Source organism: Hyla sarda, chromosome 12 (assembly GCF_029499605.1).
Source record: "Hyla sarda isolate aHylSar1 chromosome 12, aHylSar1.hap1, whole genome shotgun sequence".
Lineage (NCBI taxonomy): Eukaryota > Metazoa > Chordata > Amphibia > Anura > Hylidae > Hyla > Hyla sarda.
The window spans coordinates 20,848,468-20,874,725 of NC_079200.1; the positions used below are offsets into that span (position 1 = coordinate 20,848,468).

A 26,258-nucleotide genomic window follows, 5' to 3' on the forward strand; every position below is an offset into this window, starting at 1 on the left:
TACATTTCCTTTAAAATTTTCACATATATATCTTCTGTTCGGGATCCTCATCTCATCATAATATGAAAAGAGTAACACCCCCTCCCATAGACTTGCATTGAGGGGATGTGGCCGCGACGTCAAGAGCAGGGCGTGGCCATAATGTTACAAGCCTCCGGCACTGAACCGGGCACTCTAAACCAGTGGTCTCCAACCTGCGGGCCATACGGCCGGACAAAGCACGCCAAAGCATGCGAAACAGGAGCTCGGTCGCCATTCACTGTCCCCCCACTACCCTCTTCCTCTGTATTCCTTATGTGAGTATGTTTGAATAAACAAAGACTTTCAAGCCGAACCGGTGAGTGCCGATATTGTATTTTTCGTCATCATGTCTATATAGAGGAACTGTGTGATGTCAACATGTCTATATAGAGGAACTGTGTGATGTCATCATGTCCATATGGAGGAACAGTGTGATGTCATCATGTCTCTATGGAGGAACTGTGTGATGTCATCATGTCCATATGGAGGAACTGTGTGATGTCATCATGTCTATATGGAGGAACTGTGTGATGTCATCATATCCATATGGAGGAACTGTGTGATGTCATCATGTCTATATAGAGGAACTGTGTGATGCCATCATTAGGGATGAGCGAATCGAATCTGACAAATCCGAATTTGTTACGAATTTCAGGAAAAATTTGATTAGCAACAAATTCAAATATTGCCACGATTCGATTGCAAATCGCTTCATTAAGCTCCAGGGTATCTAAAATGGCTGATCCACATGTGAGGACATGGGGCAAGGAATCCTGGGAAGGCAGGAACAAGGGTCGGCAGGAAGACCCTGAATCACATGAAGCATGCAGCCTATCAGCAGCCAGTCACCCCTGTGATGTCACAACCCTAAATAATCGGTAGACATCTTGCGGCCAGTCACCTCAAGCTCAAATCCAGCCTAGAAGCACTGATAGGGAAGGGAGTGAGATTGAGAGAGAAAGAGTGCAATTTTGGGTGTAGTACACAGCAACTGTGTGCTGCAGCACTGGTGTGTACAACAACTGAAAAGCTAATAGTAGCCAGCCAGGTGTAGTGGTGTTGTAGACAAATACTGTTTTAACCCCTTAAGGACCGAGCCCTTTTTCACCTTAAGGACCGGAGCGTTTTTTGCAATTCTGACCACTGTCATTTTAAACATTAATAACTCTGGAATGCTTTTAGTTATCATTCTGATTCCGAGATTGTTTTTTCATGACATATTCTACTTTAACTTAGTGGTAAAATTTTATGGTAACTTGCATCCTTTCTTGGTGAAAAATCACCAAATTTGATGAAAAAAATGAAAATTTTGCATTTTTCTAACTTTGAAGCTCTCTGCTTGTAAGGAAAATGGATATTCAAAATATATTTTTTTTGGGTTCACATATACAATATGTCTACTTTATGTTTGCATCATAAAATTTATGAGTTTTTACTTTTGGAAGACACCAGAGGGCTTCAAAGTTTAGCAGCAATTTTGAAATTTTTTACAAAATTTTCAAACTCGCTATTTTTCATGGACCAGTTCACGTTTGAAGTGGATTTGAAGGGCCTTCATATTAGAAATGCCCCATAAAAGACCCCATTATAAAAACTACACCCCCCAAAGTATTCAAAATGACATTCAGTAAGTGTATTAACCCTTTAGGTGTTTCACAGGAATAGCAGCAAAGTGAAGGAGAAAATTCAAAATCTTCATTTTTTACACTCGCATGTTCTTGTAGACCCAATTTTTGCATTTTTGCAAGGGGTAAAAAGGAGAAAATTTTTACTTGTATTTGAAACCCAATTTCTCTCGAGTAAGCACATACCTCATATGTCTATGTTAATTGTTCGGCGGGCGCAGTAGAGGGCTCAGAAGGGAAGGAGCGTCAAATGGTTTTTGGGGGGCATGTCACCTTTAGGAAGCCCCTATGGTGCCAGAACAGCAAAAAAACACACATGGCATACCATTTTGGAAACTAGACTCCTCAGGGAACGTAAAAAGGGGTAAAGTGAACCTTAATACCCCACAGGTGTTTCACGACTTTTGCATATGTAAAAAAAATAATTTTTTTTTAACCTAAAATGCTTGGTTTCCCAAAAATTTTACATTTTTAAAAAGTGTAATAGCAGAAAATACCCCCCAAAATTTGAAACCCAATTTCTCCCGATTCAGAAAACACCCCATATGGGGGTGAAAATTGCTCTGCTGGCGCACTACAGGTCTCAGAAGAGAAGGAGTCACATTTGGCTTTTTGAAAGCAAATTTTGCTCTGGGGGCATGCCGCATTTAGGAAGCCCCTATGGTGCCAGAACAGCAAAAAAAAAACACATGGCATACCATTTTGGAAACTAGACCCCTCGGGGAACATAACAAGGGGTAATGTGAACCTTAATACCCTACAGGTGTTTCACGACTTTTGCATATGTAAAAAAATTTTTTTATTTTTTACCTAATATGCTTGGATTCCCAAAATTTTAGCATTTTTAAAAAGGGTAATAGCAGAAAATACCCCCCAAAATTTGAAGCCCAATTTCTCCCGATTCAGAAAACACCCCATATGGGGGTGAAAAGTGCTCTGCTGGCGCACTACAGGTCTCAGAAGAGAAGGAGTCACATTTGGCTTTTTGAAAGCAAATTTTGCTCTGGGGGCATGCCGCATTTAGGAAGCCCCTATGGTGCCAGAACAGCAAAAAAAAAACACATGGCATACCATTTTGGAAACTAGACCCCTCGGGGAACGTAACAAGGGGTAATGTGAACCTTAATACCCTACAGGTGTTTCACGACTTTTGCATATGTGAACATTTTTTATTTTTTTTTACCTAAAATGCTTGGTTTCCCAAAATTTTTACATTTTTAAAAAGGGTAATAGCAGAAAACACCCCCCAAAATGTGAAGCCCAATTTCTCCCGATTCAGAAAACACCCCATATGGGGGTGAAAAGTGCTCTGCTGGCGCACTACAGGTCTCAGAAGAGAAGGAGTCACGTTTGGCTTTTTGAAAGCAAATTTTGCTCTGGGGGCATGCCGCATTTAGGAAGCCCCTATGGTGCCAGGACAGCAAAAAAAAAACCACATGGCATACCATTTTGGAAACTAGACCCCTCGGGGAACGTAACAAGGGGTTAAGTGAACCTTTATACCCCACAGGTGTTTCATGACTTTTGTATATGTAAAAAAAAAATATTTTTTTTAACCTAAAATGCTTGTTTTCCCAAAAATTTTACATTTTTAAAAAGGGTAATAGCAGAAAATACCCCACAAAATTTGAAGCCCAATTCCTCCCGAGTACGGCGATACCCCATATGTGGCCCTAAACTGTTGCCTTGAAATAAGACAGGGCTCCAAAGTGAGAGTGCCATGCGCATTTGAGGCCTAAATTAGGGACTTGCATAGGGGTGGACATAGGGGTATTCTACGCCAGTGATTCCCAAACAGGGGGCCTCCAGCTGTTGTAAAACTCCCAGCATGCCTGGACAGTCAGAGGCTATCTGGAAATACTGGGAGTAGTTGTTTTGCAACAGCTGGAGGCTCCGTTCTGGAAACAGTGGCATACCAGACGTTTTTCATTTTTATTGGGGAGGGGAGGGGGGCTGTGTAGGGGTATGTGTATATGTAGTGTTTTTTACTTTTTATTTTATTTTGTGGTAGTGTAGTGTAGTGTTTTTAGGGTACAGTCACACGGGCGGGGGTTCACAGTAGTTTCTCGCTGGCAGTTTGAGCTGTGGCAGAAAATTTGACGCAGCTCAAACTTGCAGCCGGATACTTACTGTAATCCTCCGCCCATGTGAGTGTACCCTGTACGTTCACATTGGGGGGGGAACATCCAGCTGTTGCAAAACTACAACTCCCAGCATGTACAGTCTATCAGTGCATGCTGGGAGTTGTAGTTTTGCAACCGCTGGAGGCTCCGTTTTGGAAACAGTGACGTAGCAGACGTTTTTCATTTTTATTGGGGAGGGGAGGGGGGCTGTGTAGGGGTATGTGTATATGTAGTGTTTTTTACTTTTTATTTTATTGTGTGTTAGTGTAGTGTTTTTAGGGTACAGTCGCACGGGCGGGGGGTTCACAGTAGTTTCTCGCTGGCAGTTTGAGCTGCGACAGAAAATTTGCCGCAGCTCAAACTTGCAGCCGGATACTTACTGTAATCCTCCGCCCATGTGAGTGTACCCTGTACGTTCACATTGGGGGGGGGGGGGAGAAACATCCAGCTGTTGCAAAACTACAACTCCAAGCATGTACGGTCTATCAGTGCATGCTGGGAGTTGTAGTTTTGCAACAGCTGGAGACACACAGGTTGTGAAACACCGAGTTTGGTAACAAACTCAGTGTTTTGCAACCAGTGTGCCTTCAGCTGTTGCAAAAGCTACAACCCCCAGCATGTACGGACAGCGGAAGGGCATGCTGGGTTTTGTAGTTATGCAACAGCCGGAGGCATACTACATTGGCTGGGGATGCTGGGGACTGTAGTTATGCAACAGCTGGAGACACACTGGTTTACTACTTAACTCAGTGTGCCTTCAGCTGTTGCAAAACTACAACTCTCAGCAGTCACCGACAGCCAACGGGCATGCTGGGAGTTGTAGTTATGCAACCACCAGAAGCACCACTGCAACTCCCAGCATGCACTTTAGCTGATTGTGCAAGCTGGGAGTTGTAGTTACACAACAGCTGAAGGTACACTTTTACATAGAAAGAATGTGCCTTCAGCTGTTGCAAAACTACAAGTCCCTGCATGCCCATAAGGGCATGCTGGGAGTTGTGGTGGTCTGCCTCCTGCTGTTGCATAACTACAGCTCCCAGCATGCCCTTGTTGCATGCTGGGAGCTGTTGCTAAGCAACAGCAGGAGGCTGTCACTCACCTCCAACGATCCAGCCGCACAGGTCAGTCCCTCGTCGTCTCCGCCGCCGCCGCTGCTCCTGGGGCCCCGATCCCAACAGGGACGCCGGGGATCGGGGTCCCCAGCACCGGGGGTCGTCTTCCCACACCCGCTCACGTCCTCCGGAAGAGGGGCGGAGCGGGTTGCGGGAGAGACACCCGCAGCAGGCGCCCTGATTGGTCGGCCGGTAATCCGGCCGACGAAACAGGGCGATCGTGAGGTGGCACCAGTGCCACCTCACCCCTGCTGGCAATGGCTGTTCGGGGCCGTCTCTGACGGCCCCGATCAGCCAGTAATTCCGGGTCATCGGGTCACTGGAGACCCGATTGACCCGGAATCCGCCGCAGATCGCTGGACTGAATTGTCCAGCGATCTGCGGCAATCGCCGACATGGGGGGACATTATGACCCCCCTGGGCGATATGTCGGGATGCCTGCTGAACGATTTCAGCAGGCATCCGGCTCCGGCTCCCCTCCGGCTAGCGGTGGGGGACGGAAATGCTCAGGGCGTATCCATACGCCCTCGGTCCTTAAGGACTTGGAAACGGGGGCATATGGATACGCCCTATGTCCTTAAGGGGTTAAGCCTACTGGAGCGCATTGTCCTCCCCTCATAAGTGCATACCACATACTTACATCTAAGTGGTGTACCATTTTGTTCCTCTTAAAGTCTTAAGGGCCTGGATACTGTGAAAGGCCAGGCAAAAGTGCACACCTGCTGGTGTTGTAGACAAATACTGTTTTAAGAGTACTGGAGCGCATTGTCCTCCCCTCATAAGTGCGTACCACATACGTATGTGGCGTCGGGGTATGAGGTGCAGGGTAGATGTTATAACCCAAGGGGAAGATGTTATTAACCCCTTTGTGTTGTGACTCTAGGGCGTGGATTAGCCTTATCCACCCGAAGGTAATATAGCTGGTCCTGGGCTAGGCATGGGGGCAATGTAGACACCGACGCCAAGTTACGGACAAACGGTAGCTTTACTGAGGGTAGACAGATGATACAATATCCCAAGGAGGGGACCAGTGACACAGGGGGACCTCACAGGCTTGCTGGGACTTGCAGCAGTTAGACAGACTTTGTTGCAGGCCACGGTGACTAAACAGTAGACTTGACTTGACTGACTTGATGACTGAAAATTCGATGACTTTGGCTTACTTGCAACTGACAGGTGGCTGCAGACTTTAGGCTTGAGGCCTCCAATGCTCCGGACACACACACTGAGATGATGTGCAGGGAGCCCATAGGTCACTTGGGAGGTCACCTGGTCACTAGTGCCTCCAAGGTAACAATCACATGGTTTAACAATTTAAGAAACAGTACATTATTAATATCACAACTTATATACACAGGGGATAATACATAAAGGGGGCCCTGGGGACATGGAGAGACCCTGCCTGACAGGGAAGGAGAAATAAACAGGGTAAACACCATCCCGTACTGGGCCACCACAAACTCCCCCATTTTAATGAAGTTGTCCTCGATGCCCAGTCATGGAGGGCGGAGGACTGTAATGACCACAAGGGCCACAGACAGTTCCTGGGGTATTTCAAACAATGTCCATATCCAGATCTAATGCAGATGAAGACAAAGAGTCCATGTATTATAAAATGTTCATACACGCTCTGAACTATAAAAAGACTTATTAACTGTATGACTACTGAAGGATATGACTAAGACATTATACATAACATTAGATACTATTCTGATGGATTGGGCTGCTGGAGACTTTTTACCCAATGCCTTGGCTACTGGGGTCCCTCGGTGAACACACTTCTCCCCAGAACTCTATGTATATCACTAGACATCACAAGACATTTGTTTTTTACTGTACGTGTGCAGTGTGTTAACAGGAATACCTTCTGGCCAGTAAAGTATCCTGAGCACGTGGACATAAGATAATATTAGACATTTTTACCATAGACATTTACATTTATTGACTTAGTGGACTGAACTATAATAAATGCTACAGCCATGATGTAGATATACACATATGTAAACTATTTAATATGGTGTTAGTTACCTATGTGTGGTACATAACTTTTATGTTGGAAACTAATCCCTATACTTTTGTCCTGGCAGGGAGGTAGTAGTGACGCCCCTCCTGACTGGGTCAGGATACCTCCCATAAAAATTGCCAGACACAAAAACACTGTACACCTTGACTTTTCTGTACAAACAAGTTATTTACATTTATTACACTGTACCATGACAATTAGATTATATTGACATAAGTATCTGCATGGGCAACATAGCAAGCAAAAATGTATTACTATATTAATAATAGTACACAAGTGTCCATTGTACCGCTCTACAGTCCAAGTACATTATAGAGTTCTTGGCAAAGAATCTCGGCTAAGAGCCAGGCACACACTTACGCAAATTATTTAGATGATTTTCTCTTTGCTGGCCCTGCTGTCTCTGGTTTGTGCCGTTTTTTCATGGGACATTTTGGAGTTCCTTTGTCTGAGGACAAGATGGTGGGCCCTTGTTCTGTGTTGTCGTTTCTTGGCATTGAGATTGAAACGCTGGAGATGGTCTTCCGCCTTCCTGCTGACAAGGAGGAGAGATTGCGTTCCTTGTTGTTTAGTTTCCTCGGGGCTCCCAAGGTGACCTTGGTTCAGTTCCAGTCTTTGCTTGGTTTCTTGAATTTAGCATGCCTATGGGCAGGGTTTTTTCCCGCAGGTTATCTTTGGCCACCAAAGGTGTCCGGCATCCGAGCAAACGCATCTGTGTCACCAGAGCACTGAAGGCTAACATTTCGCCTTGCTGGGGTTTTTAGGAGTCGTACAACGGGCGGACCTGTTTTCAGTCCCGCTCTTTTCACGGATGTGGCTAGTTCGGTTGGTTTTGGTGCTGTGTTTGGTTTCTGGTGGTGTCCTGAGGAGTGTCCAGAGTCTTGGAAGTCCTCGGGTTTATGTTGTAATTTGGTGTTGTTGGAAATGTTCCCTATTGTGGTGGAGGTGGAGATTTGGCGGTGTGATTTGAGTAACTGCCGTGTGTGTTTTTGGTCGGACAATTTGGGTGTAGTCAATGCGATTAACTCTCTTTCTTCCAGCTCTACCCCTGTGCTCAGCCTGTTAGAGCGGAGATGCTTCCTGGTGGCAGGAACCTCAGTTTTTGAGAAGTGGAGATATGTTGGCATGGAGTCTGGGGGCTGTGGTGGCCTCAGGTATTGGCTGAGGTGGTGAACGTCAGTCGGTTGTCCCAGGGTCCGGTGTTGCTTGCATTGCATGTCGGTGGCAATGATCTCTGTTCCTAACGATGATGGGAGCGGATTGTGTTAGGTTCCCGAAGTTTTTCTCGGAGCTCCTCTTGCTGTGGTTAGAGATCATACCCCGAGCGGTATGGCATGGGCCGCGGCAGTGGAGAGGGCACGCCGGACAGTGAATGTGCGGTGGTCAGGCATGTTCAGTTAGAAGGGGACAACCGCACATTGCTCAGGTCGGATGGTCTGCACTTTACTGATATAGGGCTCGATATCTTTTGGCCGGGTTGCAGGACGGCATTGAGCATGGCCTGCATCTCCTGGGTGGGGGTCGGAGCCAAGTGTAGGGCTAACTGGTCTTCTCAGTGGCGGTAAGAAGACGGAGAAAGCGGGGTCAACCCCGGGTAGACCTGCATACGGTGTGGCAGCACCTCTCGGTTTGGCAAAAAGCCAATCGGTGCCTTGTTGTTTATATTTAAATAGTTCTTTATATGATTAATTTTATAAGTAAAGCTGTAGCCGATCCTCACCCACACAAAAAAGTTAAAATGATGTCTTGTCAGTGATTTATTTAATTATTTATTATTTATTCTAGTATGGAGAGGAGGGGTAGTTATAGTCTGGTAGGAGGTAATTGGGTCTCAACAGTCTGGTCGGGCAAGCTGTGCTTAACTGGCTTGCCCCCTGACTGGAGAGCAGTTAAGGGGTTAAGTAATGCAGGAAAATGGTTCATCCCCCTCCCCCACCTGAAATCTGCCCTGTAACAGTAGTGGTATGTCCCAAGGGTGGGGGGGAAGGAGTGTGCCTATCAGGGTGCTAATTGTTTCCCGGGTTTTTAGGGCCCCTCCCCTGGGTATTTATAGTGTGTGGTGCTTTCCCTTCCCCCTCAATCTGCCCAGAACCCGGAGTTTTTGCCCTCCCTCCCCCTTTTTTGTATGTATGATTGTTTGTAAGTCACAGCTTGGCGGTAAGTAGACAGAGAAAGCGGGGTCAACCCGGGGTAGACCTCCACACAGGACGATGTGGCAGCACCTCTCGGGTTGGCAAGAAGCCAATGAGTGCCTTGTTATTAATATTTAAATTGTTATTTATATGGTTAATTTTATAAATAAAGCTGTGGCCGATCCTCACCTACACAATAAAAGGTAAAATGATGTCTTGTCAGTTAGTTATTTATTTAATTATTAATTATTTATTCTAGTATGGGGGGGAGGGGTAGTTATAGTCTGGTAGGAGGTAATTGGGTCTCAACAGTCTCAATACCAGCTTTGGCTCAAAAACAGCAGTGTCAGCTTTCCAAAAAAATGCTGTAGGGGGAGACATATTGCGCTTATAGCACGATTCTCTTTGTTGCCCATAGCAACCAATCAGAGCTCAGCTTTCATTTTACCAGAGCTCTATGAGAAATTAAAGCTGAGCTCTGATCAGTTACTATGGGCAACAAACAGAATCTTGCAGAATTTTGCTCAGAAATTCAAAGTCCGATGCGATGGACTTAATCGGATTTTATTTGTTAATTTCACCAGAAGTACAAATACATTTGTTCTTCAGGCGGAATTTGAATCTGCTTCACGGAAATTCAGCCATGGACACAGAATAGCAGAAAAAACCCATTGGGTGTCACTAGGCACCTGATTCAAGATGGAATCCTTGAGGAATTTAAAGGGGTACTCTGCCCCTAGACATCTTATACCCTTTCCAAAGTATAGGGGATAAGATGTCTGATCGTGGGGGACCCGCTGCTGGGGACCCCCGAAATCTCGGCTGCGGCACCCCAGACATCCGGTGCCCGGAGTGAACTTCGATTCGTGCTGGATGACTGGCGATGTGGGGTGGAGGCTTGTGACCTTATGGTTATGCCTTGCTTGTGACGTCACGGCCTTGCCCCTTCAATGCAAGTCTATGGGAGGGGCAGTCAGGCCTCCTCCCATAGACTTGCATTGAGGGGGCATTGCCGTGACGTCACGAGCCTCCGGCGCTGCACCGATGCTCAAACTAACGCATGCAGGGTGCAGCACAGAGATCACGGGTTCCCCAGTGCTAGGACCCCCACGATCAGACATCTTTTGGATAGGGGATAAGATGTTTAGGGACGGAGTACCCCTTTAACTTGGATTCCACCTTGATTTTCCATAGTGTAAATTCTACCTAACATAGCTTGATAATTCTGAATCTGTGCGTAAAGTCATCCTAAAAGTAACAGGTATGGGTCATTTATAAAAAAAAATTATAATAATTATCCATACCTGAATAAATGCTTTGCAAACTAATCCTAGATTTACATTACAGGGAGCTCTAATATGAAAACGTTGTCTACTCCCAGTTTTTTAAAGTAGTACTCCCGTGGAATTATTATTTTATTTTATTTTTTAAATCAAAAGGTGGCAGAAAGTTAAACAGATTTGTAAATTACTTCTATTAAGAAATCTTAATCCTTCTGGTACTTATTAGCTGCGGAATACTACATAGGAAATTATTTTCTTTTTGGAACACAGTGCTCTCTGCTGACATCATGACCACAGTGCTCTCTGCTGATATTTATGTCCATTTTAGGAACTGTCCAGAGCAGCATTTGTTTGCTATGGGGATTTTCTTCTCCTCTGGACAGTTCTCAAAATGTACAGAGATGTCAGCAGAGAGCACTGTGGTCATGATGTCAGAAGAGAGCTCTGTGTTCCAAAAAAGAAAACCATTTCCTCTGAAGTATTCAGCAGCTAATAAGTACTGGAAAGATTAAGATTTTTTTAATAGAAGTAATTTCCAAATCGGTTTAACTTTCTGGCACCAGTTAATTTAAAAAAAAAAAAGTTTCCCACGGGAGTACCCCTTTAAAGAACCTTTTACATGGGCCGATCATCAGCTGAATAAGCATTAAAGGAGTTGTCCAAAAAGTATAATAAAGCAACTTACTAATATAATAAATATTATTATTTGTATAGCGCCAACAGATTCCACAGCGCTGATGTTATTCGCTATACTGCACAGATCTCTCCGTATCAGCTGAGCTGTCTGGCTTGTAGCTGTGACCTCTGAGTGCAGAGCTTCTGTCCCTGCTTTCCCCTTCCTTCTTGTCTGCTGAGGGCCAGACCATTGATGTGAAGAGATTTACTACTACTCATTAGATTGGGGTACTCCATCCCTAGACATGTTATCCCCGATCCAAAGGACAGGGGATAAGATGTCTGATCATTGGTTCCCACTGCTGGGACCCCCCCCCCCCCCCCCCCAATCTCTGTGCAGCACCCGGCATTCAATTAGAATGCTGGGTAAGGGTGGCGGGTCGTGACATCATGGCCATTTCCGTGACATCACGCCACGCCTTGTCAATGCAAGTCTATGGGAGGGGGCATGGTGGTTGCCATGCCCCCCTCCCATAGACTTGCATTGAGGGAGTGTGGTGTGATAGCATAAGGGGGCGCCGCCATGATGTCACGACCCTGCCGCACTCTCCCAGCGTTTGGAACAAAATGCTGCCTTAAAGGAGTACTCCGCCCCTGCAAGCCTATGGGAGGGGAAGTGACACCCATCACGCCCTGCCCCCTCAATGCAAGTGACGGTCACAAGGGGGCGGAGCCATGACATCAAGATACCCCGGCCCCTGTATCGCCCGCCATCAGCCACGGAGCCATCTTCGCTCTGTGCAGCTCATGAAAGGGGGTGCTGCAGGAGAGATCACAGGGGTCCCCAGCGGCGGGATCCCCACAATCAGACATCTTATCTCCTGGATAGGAGATAAGGTGTCTAGGGATCGGAGTACCCCTTTAAGATCGAATATTCAGTAATATGAGCTTCCGCTCTTCACATCAATGGTCTGGTCTTCAGCAGACAGGAGGGGAGGAGGGAGCAGGGATGGAAGCAGACTGCATTCCCTGCTGATATGGAGAGATCTGTGCACTATGACTAATAACATTACATTACTAAGTTGTTTTATTATAATATATATATATATATATATATATATATATATATTATTTATTATATACAGTATTATATAATATATATATATATATATATATATATATATTATTTTATTATACTTTTCTGACACCAAACACAGGTTGTTTCTTTTGGCAGACAACCCCTTTATTATTTCTATAAACGGGCCAACGATCAACCAACAAACAAGAAAACGCTTATTCATCATCTGACTGGACAATGATTAATTTACCCATTTTTGCTTTCTTTCTCCTTACATTCTAAGACCCATGACTTTTTTATTTTTCCACTGACAATGTATAAGGCAGCCAGAAAATAAATGTTTGTAGCGCCTCCGGCACAACATTTAGTCCTTCAGGAGCGAGTGTACGGAGCCAAGAGATCCAATATTCTTTAGAATATTCATAGAAATGTAATCTAAAGCAATGACGGTCATTTGGAAGAGTAAAAAAAAAAAGGGATATGAAAGACGGCGTTGACAAAAGCTTTTATTTTTTTTATGTATTTTATATATTTGTTCAGCCTGCAGTGATGTGGTTGTATTTGTCATCCCCCACAATGATTCTGGCAACTGCATTAAAGGGGTACTCCAGAGGAAAAAAACATTTTTAAATCAACTGGTGCCAGAAAGTTATACAGATTTGTACATTTCTTCTATTAAAAAATCTTAATCCTTCCAGTACTTATCAGCTGCTGTATACTACAGAGGAAGTTGTTTAGTTCTTTCCAGCCTGACCACAGTGCTCTCTGCTGACTCCTCTGTCCGTGTCAGGAATTGTCCAGAGCAGGATAGGTTTGCAATGGGGATTTTCTACTACTCTGGACAGTTTCTGACATGGACAGAGGTGTCAGCAGAGAGCACTGTGGTCAGACTGGAAAGAACTACACAACTTCCTCTGGAGCATAGAGCAGCTGAAGGATTACATTTTTTTTTATAGAAGTCATTTAGAAATCTGTTTAACTTTCTGGAACCTGTTGATTTGGAAAAGTATTATTTCCTCCAGAGTACCCCTTTAATGCAGTTGCTGGAGTTATTGTGGAGGATGGCAAATACAGGCATATCACCGCAGGCTGAACAAATAAATGGAATACTTTTTTTAGGTATTTGTCAACACCTCCTTTCATCAATGACTATCAATTATTTAGATTACATTTCTATGAATATCCCTGATCGCTTTCAGGTTTAATAGAAATGCATATTGGATCTATGGGCTCTGTACACTGGCTCCTGAAGGACTAAATGTAGTGCCGGAGACATAACGGAGATACATTCTTACTAGGAACTCATTTCGTATTGCATTGTGATCATGTAATAAGCTCTATTATGCTTTAGTTGCATGATATCGAAATGCACTTTATTTGCATTAATTGAAGATCCCCTGGAAAAAAAAATTATCGAGCACTAATAATGGATTTTTATTAGGAGAATATTATGTTTACATGAGGTATATTTTGTAATGTGTCCCTTAAAGGGGTACTCCAGTGGAAAACTTTTTTTTTTTAATCAACTGGTGCCAGAAAGTTAAACAGATTTGTAAATTACTTCTATTAAATAATCTTAATCCTTCCTGTACTTATTAGCTGCTGAATACTACAGTGGAAATTATTTTCCCTTTTGAAACAGTCCCTATGTATACTAGATTTATCTGTCCCTATGTATACTAGATTTATCTGTCCCTATGTATACTAGATTTATCTGTCCCTATGTATACTAGATTTATCTGTCCCTATGTATACTAGATTTATCTGTCCCTATGTATACTAGATTTATCTGTCCCTATGTATACTAGATTAATAGGGACAGAAGGTTGATCAAGGGATTTATTCTGACTGCCATATTTGGAGTCGGGAAGGAATTTATACCTCTAGTATGAGGATTTTTTGCCTTCCTCTGGATCAACTCAACTCAGTAGGGACTTATTAGGGATATAGGTTGAACTTGATGGACTCTGGTCTTTTTTCAACCTTATGAACTATGTTACTATGTTACAGAGCTGTCTGCTGGCATCATGAGCACAGTGCTCTCTGCTGACATCTCTGTCCATTTTAGGAACTGTCCAGAATAAAAGGAAATCCCCATAGCAAACATATGATGTTCTGGACAGTTCCTAAAATGGACAGAGATGTCAGCAGAGAGCACTGTGCTCATGATGTCAGCAGAGAGCTCTGTGTTTCAAAAAAGAAAGAATTTCCGCTGTAGTATTCAGCAGCTAATTAGTACAGGAATTTAATAGAAGTAATTTACAAATCTCTTGAGGAGAATATGTGAATAGAGCAGCACTCACCAAGTCCAAGGTGACAGGCAAAACTTTTTATTCCATGCAAGGCAGGGAAGTTACAAGTGCGGGGGAGACAGGGACGCCAGGGAGTCCGGCTAACAGGTCACAGCCGTATCGTGCTTACTGCACTTCCTCAGACTGTCCCATCCACAGGGATCCACTCAGGTAAATACCTGAGAGGCTCCACCAGTGGGCGGGTGTTTCTGTGATCACGTGTAATACAAAAATTAAAAAGACATTTAAAACCATTTACAAATCTGTTTAACTTTCTGGCACCAGTTGATTTAAAAAACAAAACAAAAAAAGTTTTTCACCAGAGTACCCCTTTAATTTATCTACATATCTACAAACATACTAAACATACATTAAAAAGACAGCGTTCTAGATAGAAAGCAAAACACAATGCCAGAACTGCCTTTTTGTTTATCCGGTCTTCCTAAAAAACAATATAAAGTGGTCAAAGAGGTTTTTTCTTATCCCCCAAAATGATACAAAAGAAAATAAATAAAAGTTTGCCCCACAAAGAACGAGCCTTCACACAGCTATGTCAATTGAAAAATAACACACACATATATATATATATATATATATATATATATATATATATATATAAAGGAGAAATTTCCCTTGCACTCACCAGTTTAGTGGAAGTCAGTGGTCCGGATTATCCGTTGTGCTGGGAGACGAATGGATGAGGGTGCTCAGAGCCTAACAGCCGTTTTCGCGCACAGCTGTGCGCGAAAACGGCTGTTAGCCTCTGAACACCCTCATCCATTCGTCTCCCAGCACAACGGATAATCCGGACCACTGACTACCACTAAACTGGTGAGTGCAAGTGAAATTTCTCCTTTGTCTATATGAAACAATACTAGTACTCTGTTTCACCCCGGCAGGGAAATTAAATTATAGCAGCTGCGGCCACTGACACCGCATCTAACGCTCCAACATCCAGCAATACATCCACAATAAGAAATAATAAGCAGTGCCCTCCAAATGTTCTATAAATCAGTAAAGATATATATATATATATATATATATATATATATATATTATATATATATATATATATATATATATATATATACATATATATTGTTTGACCCCTTAAATGGGTACTCCACTGCTCAGCGTTTGGAACAAACTGTTCCGCACGCTGGAGCCAGCGCCGGGAGCTCGTGATGTCATAGCCCTGGCCCCTCATGATGTCAGACCCCGCCCCCATTTTGGCCTTGAGTGCACAGCCAATTTTAATTTTTGTTTTTTTATTCTTTCCTCCTCATCTTTTAAGAGTCGTAACTCTTTTATATTTCCATCCACAGACCCATATGGGGGCTTGTTTTTTGCACAACCAATTGTACTTTGTAACGACAGGATTCATTTTACCATAACGTACGGCACAATAAAAAAAATATATATTATTTGTGGCAGGAAATTGAAAAGAAAACTGCAACTTCGCAAATTCTGGTGGGTTTTGTTTTTGCACAGTGCACTTTACAGTTAAACTGACAGGTTTTCTTTATTCTGTGGGTCAATAGGGTTAAAACCTTACCCATGTTACACGCTTTACTATTACTGTACTACTTTTTAAAACAAAGTCAAACTTTTTTAACAAAATAATTATGTTTAAAATTTTCCTATTCTGAACCCTATAACTATCTAATTTTTTTTTATATACGAGGCTGTATGAGGGACCATTTTTTGCATATATATTTTATGACTGCTAATACTGTTTAATGCTGTGCATTGTCATAGCACTGATCAGTGATATCGTCAATCTGCTTGTATGGTCTGCCACAAAGCAGTAGAATGTCACATGAGCCAGCTCTGAAGCAGGTATGCGGAGCTCTGGCTGCCACCTTGACTCATCGGACCCCCGCAATCACGATGCAGTTGGTCCGATTTGTCTCTTAAGGGGGTAGTCCAGTGGAGAAAAACGTATCCCCTATCCTAAGGATAGGGGATAAGTTTCAGACCGCGGGGGGGTCTGACCACTGGGGCCCCCCGCGATCTTTCTGTACGGGGGCCAGGCTCGCTGGCCAGATAGCGCGTGTTGACCACCGCATGAAGCGGCAGCCAACACGCCCCCTCAATACAACTCTATGGCAGAGCCAGAGATTGCCAAAGGCAGCGCTCTGGCTCTGCCATAGAGTTGTATTGAGGGGGCGTGTTGGCTGCCGCTTAGTGCAATGGTCAACACGCCCCCTACCCGCAGGCTGTCGTACCATACAGGAGATCGCGGGGGTCCCCAGCAGTTGGGACCCCCCGCGATCTGAAACTTATCCCCTATCCTTAGGATAGGGGATACGTTTTTCACCACTGGATATCTCCTATAAAGCCTCCTTATACTTCAGATGCCATGATCAGTTTTGATCATGGCATCTGATAGGTTAAAGGCAGGCACACTGTAACAAATATTTTATACACATACTGGTGTTCCACTTTTAGGCACTTTTAGTAAGTTATTCGTCACATCAAGGAGTCAAGAATGTGTTATTTCCATTACCTCTGCGTCATGGTTTAACCGATAGTAGACTAATCTCCAGAATTCATTGAAGCCCCCTTCCCCATCTATTCACGAAGTATCCAATTTGTGTATGAAAGGCTTAAAAGATGCAGAACACCCACTCATAGAATACACTGATGCATGAAAAGACACAAATGTATCACACACTTACCACCCCAGGGAAGAGCAGTAGAAGAAGATAATAGATATTTCCATGGATTCCTCTGAAGGAGATTGATGGTAGAGAATGAGACATGTCAGGACAGAACGATCCTCTACAGTCAATGTTTCTTTAAGTCCTTAGAGTAGCAGAGCTGACGTTTAACTCTAGTAAATATAGCTCTCGATATAAAAGCTCAAAGTGAAGACGGAACGTTCTACATAAAGTAGGATGTAAAGATCATGTCATTCTTGCTTGTTAGAGTGTAAACCCAGTTCACGAAGGTTTCAGGTACTTCTCCAGGTGCATCTCTCCTGTGCCTGGTCCTTCCTTGGAATGCTGGAGCTGTCTTCTGGTGAGCCCAGGTAGTGTTATCTCCTCCTCCCTGGATGCAGTGTTTTCCCCTCCTTTCCTAATCCTTCTCTAATACATCTCTCAGTTCTCTGGTCCCGGCATCTCAGTCCCCATCTGGCTTCTTATCTCCGCACAATGCTTCTAGGACCTGAAGAGCTAAGAGGATGTGAGAATTCACAGTGATATCACCCTGTGCACCTCGTGGAGTGGAGGCTGCATCCTAATAACCATGTCAGGTTACACAATGTAATCCAATGCTTTCATTTACTTGACCTACATGTGGATACATTTGGTGAGTGCTGCTGGTCAGACTATGAATGACAGGGTAAGGAACTAAGGGAACTATGTAGATTGGAAAATGACATGTGCATAGTTTCCAGTTCATGACTACAATGTGGTATCTACAGTGGAGACTAGTGTTGCCACCTGGCTGGTATTTTACCGGCACAGCCGACATTTTGGCCACCCTGTCAGTATTATATTAAAAATACGGGCAATTTATTCGACCAATCCTCAAACTAGCGGAATGTTGCACCATATTCTCTACCAGTGTTTCCTAACCAGAGCGCCATGAGCTGTTGCAAAACTATCAGGTGCCTCATGGGAAACACCCAAAATTATTAAAAGAGCTTAGCAGTGAACTAGCAAAACTGTTAGATTTATTTAACCAATCACTGGTAACAGGAGTCGTCCCGGAAGATTGGAAATTAGCAAATGTCGTGCCCATTCACAAGAAAGGTAATGGTGAGGAATCAAGTAACTATAGGCCAGTAAGTATGACATCAATAGTGGGGAAATTAATGGACACCCTACTAAAGGATAGGATTGTGGAACATCTAAAATCCCATGGATTGCAAGATGAAAAACAACATGGGTTTACTTCAGGGAGATCATGTCAAACAAATCTTATTGATTTTTTTGATTGGGTGACTAAAATAATAGATGGCGGAGGGCCAGTAGACATCGCATATCTAGATTTTAGTAAGGTTTCTGAAACTGTCCCACATAGAAGACTTATCAATAAACTGCAGTCATTGAGCTTGGACACCCAAATTGTTGAGTGGATTAGGCAGTGGCTGAATGAGAGACAACAGAGGATTGTAGTCAATGGAGAATATTCAGAGCAAGGTCTTGTTACCAGTGGGGACCTCAGGGATCTGTACTGGGACCAATTTTGTTTAATATCTTCAATAGTGATATTGCAAAAGGTCTCGATGGTAAGGTACCTTATATACTCAAGTATAAGCCAAGTTTTTCAGCACATTTTTTCTTGCTGAAAACGTCCCCCTCTGCTTATACTCGAGTGAATAAAAGATATATGTCCCGCCTTTGATGCAGATAGGCAGCGCGATGCACTGAGCTATGACAGAAGCAGGGAGAAGATGGCGGCAGAGGAACGGAGCCATTTATGGAACACCGGGGGAGCGGAGACAGGTGAGTCCCCTTCCTTGTTTTATTTTATGGCAGCCCATGCAGTATATATTTTTTTGCTAAATACCCCTGGGGATTTAGGGTTTGGGGCCCACGATGAATCAACAACAACAGAAGGTATAGTGTTTGAGATTTTAACAAGCTGGTTTATTGGCCCTTAGAAATGAGCACTGCCGGCTCATAACACTAGGGAGAGCTCTCCCAGTTACATAATATAGGTCAAAACCAGCAGCATTTCTTTTAATATATATCACAGTGTGTTACAACATACATAATAAAAGTGATGTTTTAGGGGAGGGAACTTATTAAGAGGGGTTTTTTTTGCCCCGGACTGAGGCCCGAGGGTTGTTGTTGGTATATCTTTTTTTAGTTACATAGGAAGTTATGCTTTAATGGTATTTCCTTATGGGGGCTGTATATGTGTGCATATGGGGGCTGTATATGTGTGTATATGAGGGCTGTATATGTGTGTATATGGGGGCTATGTATACATGGGGGCTGTGTATATATGAGGACTGTATATGTGTGTATATGAGGGCTGTATATGTGTGTATGGGGGCTATGTATACATGGGGGCTGTGTATATATGAGGGCTGTATATGTGTGTATGTGAGGGCTGTATATGTGCGTATATGGGAGCTGTATATGTGTGTACATTGGGGCTGTGTATGTGTGTATATGAGGGCTGTATATGTGTGTATATGAGGGCTGTATATGTGTGTATATGAGGGCTATATATGTGTGTACATGGGGGCTGTGTATGTGTGTATATGAGGGCTGTATATGTGTGTACATGGGGGCTGTATATGTGTGTATATGAGGGCTGTATATGTGTGTATATGGGGACTGTGTATATATGGGGGCTGTGTATGTGCATATATAGGGGCTGTATATGGGGCTGTATATGTGTGCATATGGGGGCTGTATATGTGTGCATATGGGGGCTGTGAATATATGGGGGCTGTGTATATATGAGGGTTGTGTATGTGTATATATAGGGACTGTATATGGGGGCTGTATATGTGTGCATATGGGAGTTGTATATGTGTGTATATGGGGGCTGTATATGCGTGCATATGGGGGCTGTATATGTGTGTATATTGGGGCTGTATATGTGTGTATATGGGGGCTGTATATGTGTGTATATTGGGGCTGTATATGTGTGTATATGGGGGCTGTATATGTTTGTATATGGGGGCTGTGTATGTGTGTATATGGGGGCTGTGTATGTGTGTATATGGGGTCTGTGTATGTGTGTATATGGGGTCTGTATATGTGTGTATATGGGGGCTGTGTATGTGTGCATATGGGGGCTGTATATGTGTGTATATGGGGGCTGTGTATATATGGGGGCTGTGTATTTGTGAAATTTACCAGTAGCTGCTGCATTTCCCACCCTAGGCTTATACTTGAGTCAATAAGTTTTTTTCAATTTTTTTGTGGTAAAATTAGGTTCCTTGGCTTATATTCGTGTGGTGACCCACGGTGATGGCGGGACCAAGGGGTGTAGCAGTGTAGGTGGATTGGGCAAGATGATATTAACCCCAGGGGCAAGGTGTTATTAACCCCTAATGTTCATGACGCCAAAGTGTTTTTTGGGTACCATAACAACATGAACGGTATCTCCGCTATTCCAAGTTATGGTTTAACGGAGGCTTTACTGAGTTAAGACAGATGTTATTATCTTCACAGTTAGGCCAGATTCCCAGAGAGGTGGCCAGGAACCCAGAAGAACCTCGCAGCTTGCTGGGACCAATTATACTTGTAATAGACTTTAGAATCTTGACTTTAGTCTTGACTATAGGTAGTAGTGACAGCAGACATAGACTTGACTTACTGGAATGACTGTAGATTTGAGGCCTTCCAGGTACTGGACACTAGCACTGAGATCTTTGGTGTTTACTGGTCTCAGTAAAGTGATGGAAGAAAAGAGAATTGTAATGGCTGACCCCTCATATATATGGGGTTGGCTGAGCCAAAGCCAATTGGTCAAGCTACGGGTCATGTGTTAAACTGGTGCCCTTTGGGTAACATCATGTGATAACATAACATATGACCTCTCACAGGTCCTTTAGACATTTACTGGAGCCCACCAAAGGTCCTTTATACTAACTAGAGATTAATATACTGGCTATAATCCAATGACAATAAATTACACTATAGTAACAGCAGGGGAGACCCTGCTGGAGAGCCCCCAGGTCACTAAGGGACTCAACCTGACAGGGCCTAAGTGTAGTGCAGGACCATGTCCTGTACTGGGACATTTCATTCAGGTCGGCTTATACTCGAGTATATACGGTATGTCTTTTTGCTGATGACACAAACAGGGTTGATGTTCCTGGAGGGATCTGCCAAATGGTAAAGGGTTTAGGAAAACTAGAAGAATGATCAGAACTCTGACAACTGAAATTTAATGTGGATAAGTGCAAGATAATGCACCTGGGGCGTAAAAACCCTCGGGCAGAATATAGAATATTTGACACAGTCCTGACCTCAGTATCTGAGGAGAGGGATTTAGGAGTAATTATTTCAGAAGACTTAAAAGGTAGGAAGACAATGTAATAGAGCAGCAGGAAACACTAGCAGAATGCTTGGATGTATAGGTAGAGGTATAAGCAGAAGAAAGAAGTGCTCATGGGTGTATAGCGAGAGGTATAAGCAGTAGAAAGAGAGAAGTGCTCATGCCGCTGTACAGAACACTGGTGAGACCTCACTTGGAGTATTGTGCGCAGTACTGGATGCCGTATCTCCAGAAGGATATATAGAGCAGAGTTCATAACAGCTCACCCTCAAATGCAGGCTCACGGACCAGATGTGGACTCCGCCTGAACAGTATGCAGTAAAAAGAAGGATCGTCCAGCGCTTGACTCAGGGAACAGGTACTTTATTAGGATATCATGGAGAACAAACAGGTACACGAAGACATGTGACGCGTTTCGGCTCAAGTCACTGAGCCTTAGTCATGATATCCTAATAAAGTACCTGTTCCCTGAGTCAAGCGCTGGACGATACTTCTTTTTCCTGCATCCAGAAGGATATAGATACTCTAGAGAGGCCAGAGAAGATACTAAACTAGTACATGGATTGCAGGATAAAACCTACCAGGAAAGGTTAAAGGACCTTAACACGTATAGAAGAAAGAAGAGACAGAGGGATATGATAGAGACTTTATATACATAAAGGGAATCAACACGATAAAGGAGGAGAGGAGATTTATATAGAAGAAAAACTACCACAAGAGGACATAGATTTAAATTAGAGGGGCAAAGGTTTCTGCAGTAATATCAGGAAGTATTATTTTACTGAGAGAGTAGTGGATGCATGGAATAGCCTTCCTGCAGAAGTGGTCGCTGCAAATACAGTGAAGGAGTTTAACCCCTTAAGGACCAAGAGCGTACAGGTATGCCCTGACATCTTGGTACTTAAGGACCCAAAAAGGACCCTGTACGCCCGTGGGAATTCCGAGTCCCCGACACTCGCCAGGCGGGGACTGAACCAGGATGCCTGCTGAAATCATTTAGCAGTCACCCCATGCAAACCCCTGGGGGGTCCTGAGACCCACCTTGTTGGCGATCGCTGTGATTCGCCGTTAAATTCTGACTGGCGAATCACGATCATCCTAAAGGATAGAGTGAAGTGGCAGGGGTGCCATCTCCTCCTATCCCCTGCCATTGCTCAGTCAGGACTGACCGACCAATGGCAGTTGGGGGGCGGGGGGGTTAAAGTTGAAATCCACACTCTGCCCGCCCCTCAAATTCCGGGCAGAGTGGGGGGAGGATGATGGCGGGGGCCAGAATGTGCGGGGACACTGGGACCAGCAATCGCAGTGGGAACGGCGGCAGAAAAGAGGCGGCGGAGGCAGAGGTGGACGCAGCAGTGAAGATCAGTGGTAAGTGATCTTCACTGCTGCCTTCATGGAGTTGCCAAACTACAACTCCCAGCATGCTCAGACAGCCTTTGGCTGTTTGGACATGCTGGGAGTTGTAATATGGCAGCATCTGGAGGGCCACAGTTTGGAGACCACCAAACTGTGCCCTTCCAGATGTTGCAAAAACTACAACTCTCAGCATGCCCAGACAGTCCAGGTGTGGTGGCCCAGTACGGGATGGTGTTGCCCCATACCTTTCCTGCCCTGTCAGGCAGTGTCCCTCAGTGTCCCCAGGGCCCCCTGTAGTTGTTTCCCCATTTGTATATATGTTGTATATTAAAAGATGTGTTATGCCTTTATTAAAATGTACCATGTGATTGTTACCCAGGAGGTACCAGTGACCAGCTGACCCCCAGAGATACCCCCATATAAACCATGGGTGCAGCTAGCTTTGCAGATGTTCGGTAACATCTGGTGTTTCAGATGTTGCCTAACTACAACTCCCAACATGCCCTTCATCTGTAGGTACGGGGTCCCAGAAGTAATTGAGTCAGACAGAGGGTCTCATTTCACAGGAGAAGTTATGAAAAACATAATGTCTGACCTAGGAGTGACTCAGGCCTTCCATACTCCCTATCTTCCACAAAGTAGTGGAGGACTTCAATGCGGACGGAGGCTCGTGACATCACGGTCACGCCCGCTTGTGACGTCACGACCATGCCCCTCAATGCAAGTCTATGGGAGGGGGCGTGACGGATGTCACGCCCCCTCCCATAGACGTGCATTGAGGGGGCGTGGCCGTGACATCACAAGCGGAACGTGACCGTGATGTCACGAGCTTCCGGCACTGCACTTGATGCTGCTGAGTGCAGCAGGGAGATCACGGGGGTCCCCAGCGGCAGGACCCCACGATCAGACCTCTTATCCCCTATCTTTTGGATAGGAGGATAAGATGTCTAGGGGCAAAGTACCCCTTTAAATCATCTTGCTTCTTCCTTTAAGCTTATGCACCAGGTTTCTCAACCCTTTGCATGCCTGCATGTTATGTGAAACTGACTATGCCCCTCCCCTTCATGATCATCTTTAACATGATGCTCCCCTCTGAAAAAAATTCTGTAGACACTTAGAATCAAAGCAACGACCATAATAAGTTAAAAAAAAAATTTTTTTTACATTTAAAGGGTCGCTCTCATTAAAACTAATTTTTGCTATTGCACTCCTTAAGGTAAATAAAAAATATTTCTAATATAGTTTGTTTAAAAAAATGAAGTTTTCTATGTTTTATTTGGGCTTAATAAAAGCTCAAGAGCACATTTCCCCCCATCTCATACACAGACTTAGGACCGAGGTCCAAACACAGGAAGTGCAGCCTGGTGTGTCCAGCCTCATCCAATCATAGCTCCTCTCACACTTAACTGCCATATGCTGTTGGCTGGACCCCCCCCCCCCCCCCCCTCAGCACTCCAGGTTGCACTTCCTGTGTTTGGGCTTCGGTCCTAAGTCTGTGTAGAAGATGGGTGAAAATGTGCTCTTGAGCTTTTTTAACCCCTTAAGGACATAGGGCGTATCCATACGCCCTGAGCATTTCCGGCCCCCACCGCTAGCCGGAGGGGAGCCGGGGCCGGATGCCTGCTGAAATCGTTCAGCAGGCATCCCGGCATATCGCCCAGGGGGGTCATTATGTCCCCCCTTGTCGGCGATTGCCGCAGATCGCTGGACAATTCAGTCCAGCGATCTGCGGCGATTCCAGGTCAATCGGGTCTCCAGTGACCCGGTGACCCGGAATTACTGGCTGATCGGGGCCGTCAGAGACAGCCTCGAACAGCCAGAGCCTGCAGGAGTGAGGTGGCACTGGTGCCACCTCACGATCGCCCTGATTCGTCGGCCGGATTACCGGCCGACCAATCAGGGAGCCTGCTGCGGGTGTCACTCCCGCAACCCGCTCCGCCCCTCTTCCGGAGGACGTGAGCAGGTGCGGGAAGACGACCCCCGGTGGTGGGGACCCCGATCCCCAGCGTCCCTGTTGGGATTGGGGCCCCAGGAGCGACGGCGGCGGCGAGGGACAGTCCTGCAGTGTGGATCGTTGGAGGTGAGTGACAGCCTCCTGCTGTTGCTTAGCAACAGCTCCCAGCATGCAACAAGGGCATGCTGGGAGCTGTAGTTATGCAACAGCAGGAGGCAGATCACCACAACTCCCAGCATGCCCTTATGGGCATGCTGGGACTTGTAGTTTTGCAACAGCTGGAGGCACATTCTTTCTATGGAAAAGTGTACCTTCAGCTGTTGTGTAACTACAACTCCCAGCTTGCACAATCAGCTAAAGTGCATGCTGGGAGTTGTAGTGGTGCATCTGGTGGTTGCATAATTACAACTCCCAGCATGCCCGTTGGCTGTCGGTAACTGCTGAGAGTTGTAGTTTTGCAACAGCTGAAGGCACACTGAGTTAAGTAGTAAACCAGTGTGTCTTCAGCTGTTGCATAACTACAATCCCTAGCATCCCCAGCCAATGTAGTATGCCTCCGGCTGTTGCATAACTACAAGACCCAAACTCGGTGTTTCACAACCTGTGTGTCTCCAGCTGTTGCAAAACTACAACTCCCAGCATGCACTGATAGACCGTACATGCTGGGAGTTGTAGTTTTGCAACAGCTGGATGTTTCCCCCCCCCCCCAATGTGAATGTAGAGGGTACACTCACATGGGCGGAGGATTACAGTAAGTATCCGGCTGCAAGTTTGAGGTGCGGCAAATTTTCTGCCGCTGCTCAAACTGCCAGCGAGAAACTACTGTGAACCCCCCGCCCGTGTGACTGTACCCTTAAAACACTACACTACACTAACACAAAATAAAATAAAAAGTAAAAAACACTACATATACACATACCCCTACACAGCCCCCCTCCCCTCCCCAATAAAAATGAAAAACGTCTGGTACGTCACTGTTTCCAAAACGGAGCCTCCAGCGGTTGCAAAACTACAACTCCCAGCATGCACTGATAGACCGTCCATGCTGGGAGTTGTAGTTTTGCAACAGCTGGATGTTCCCCCCCCCCCCCAATGTGAACGTACAGGGTACACTCACATGGGCGGAGGATTACAGTAAGTATCCGGCTGCAAGTTTGAGCTGCGGCAAATTTTCTGCTGCAGCTCAAACTGCCAGCGAGAAACTACTGTGAACCCCCGCCCGTGCGACTGTACCCTAAAAACACTACACTAACACAAAATAAAATAAAAAGTAAAAAACACTACATATACACATACCCCTACACAGCCCCCCTCCCCAATAAAAATGACAAACGTCTGGTACGCCACTGTTTCCAGAACGGAGCCTCCAGCTGTTGCAAAACAACTACTCCCAGTATTGCCAGATAGCCACTGACTGTCTAGGCATGCTGGGAGTTTTACAACAGCTGGAGGCCCCCTGTTTGGGAATCACTGGCGTAGAATTCCCCTATGTCCACCCCTATGCAATCCCTAATTTAGGCCTCAAATGCGCATGGCGCTCTCACTTTGGAGCCCTGTCGTATTGCAAGGCAACAGTTTAGGGCCACATATGGGGTATCGCCGTACTCGGGAGAAATTGGGCTTCAAATTTTGGGGGGTATTTTCTGCTATTACCTTTTTTAAAAATGTAG

General features: G+C 44.9%; 1 protein-coding gene and 1 long non-coding RNA gene across 5 annotated transcripts in view; one reads left to right on the plus strand and one right to left on the minus strand.

The window, feature by feature from the left end:
• LOC130297035 (vasoactive intestinal polypeptide receptor 1-like) overlaps positions 1-26,258 on the minus strand; it is a 173,035-nt gene that overhangs the window by 133,622 nt on the left and 13,155 nt on the right. The window contains exon 1 of one of the 4 annotated variants that reach the window (XM_056549206.1): positions 16,985-17,458. The exons of 2 other annotated variants lie outside the window; for them this stretch is intronic. In XM_056549206.1, the coding sequence (XP_056405181.1) occupies positions 16,985-17,068 (84 nt within the window). In that variant the 5' untranslated portion in view covers positions 17,069-17,458. Of the gene's footprint in view, positions 1-16,984; positions 17,459-26,258 lie in introns of those variants that run through there. One more of the 4 variants, XM_056549207.1, reaches the window with a different exon arrangement.
• Positions 1-26,258, plus strand: part of LOC130297036 (uncharacterized) — a 44,249-nt gene that overhangs the window by 7,638 nt on the left and 10,353 nt on the right. The window lies entirely within an intron of this gene.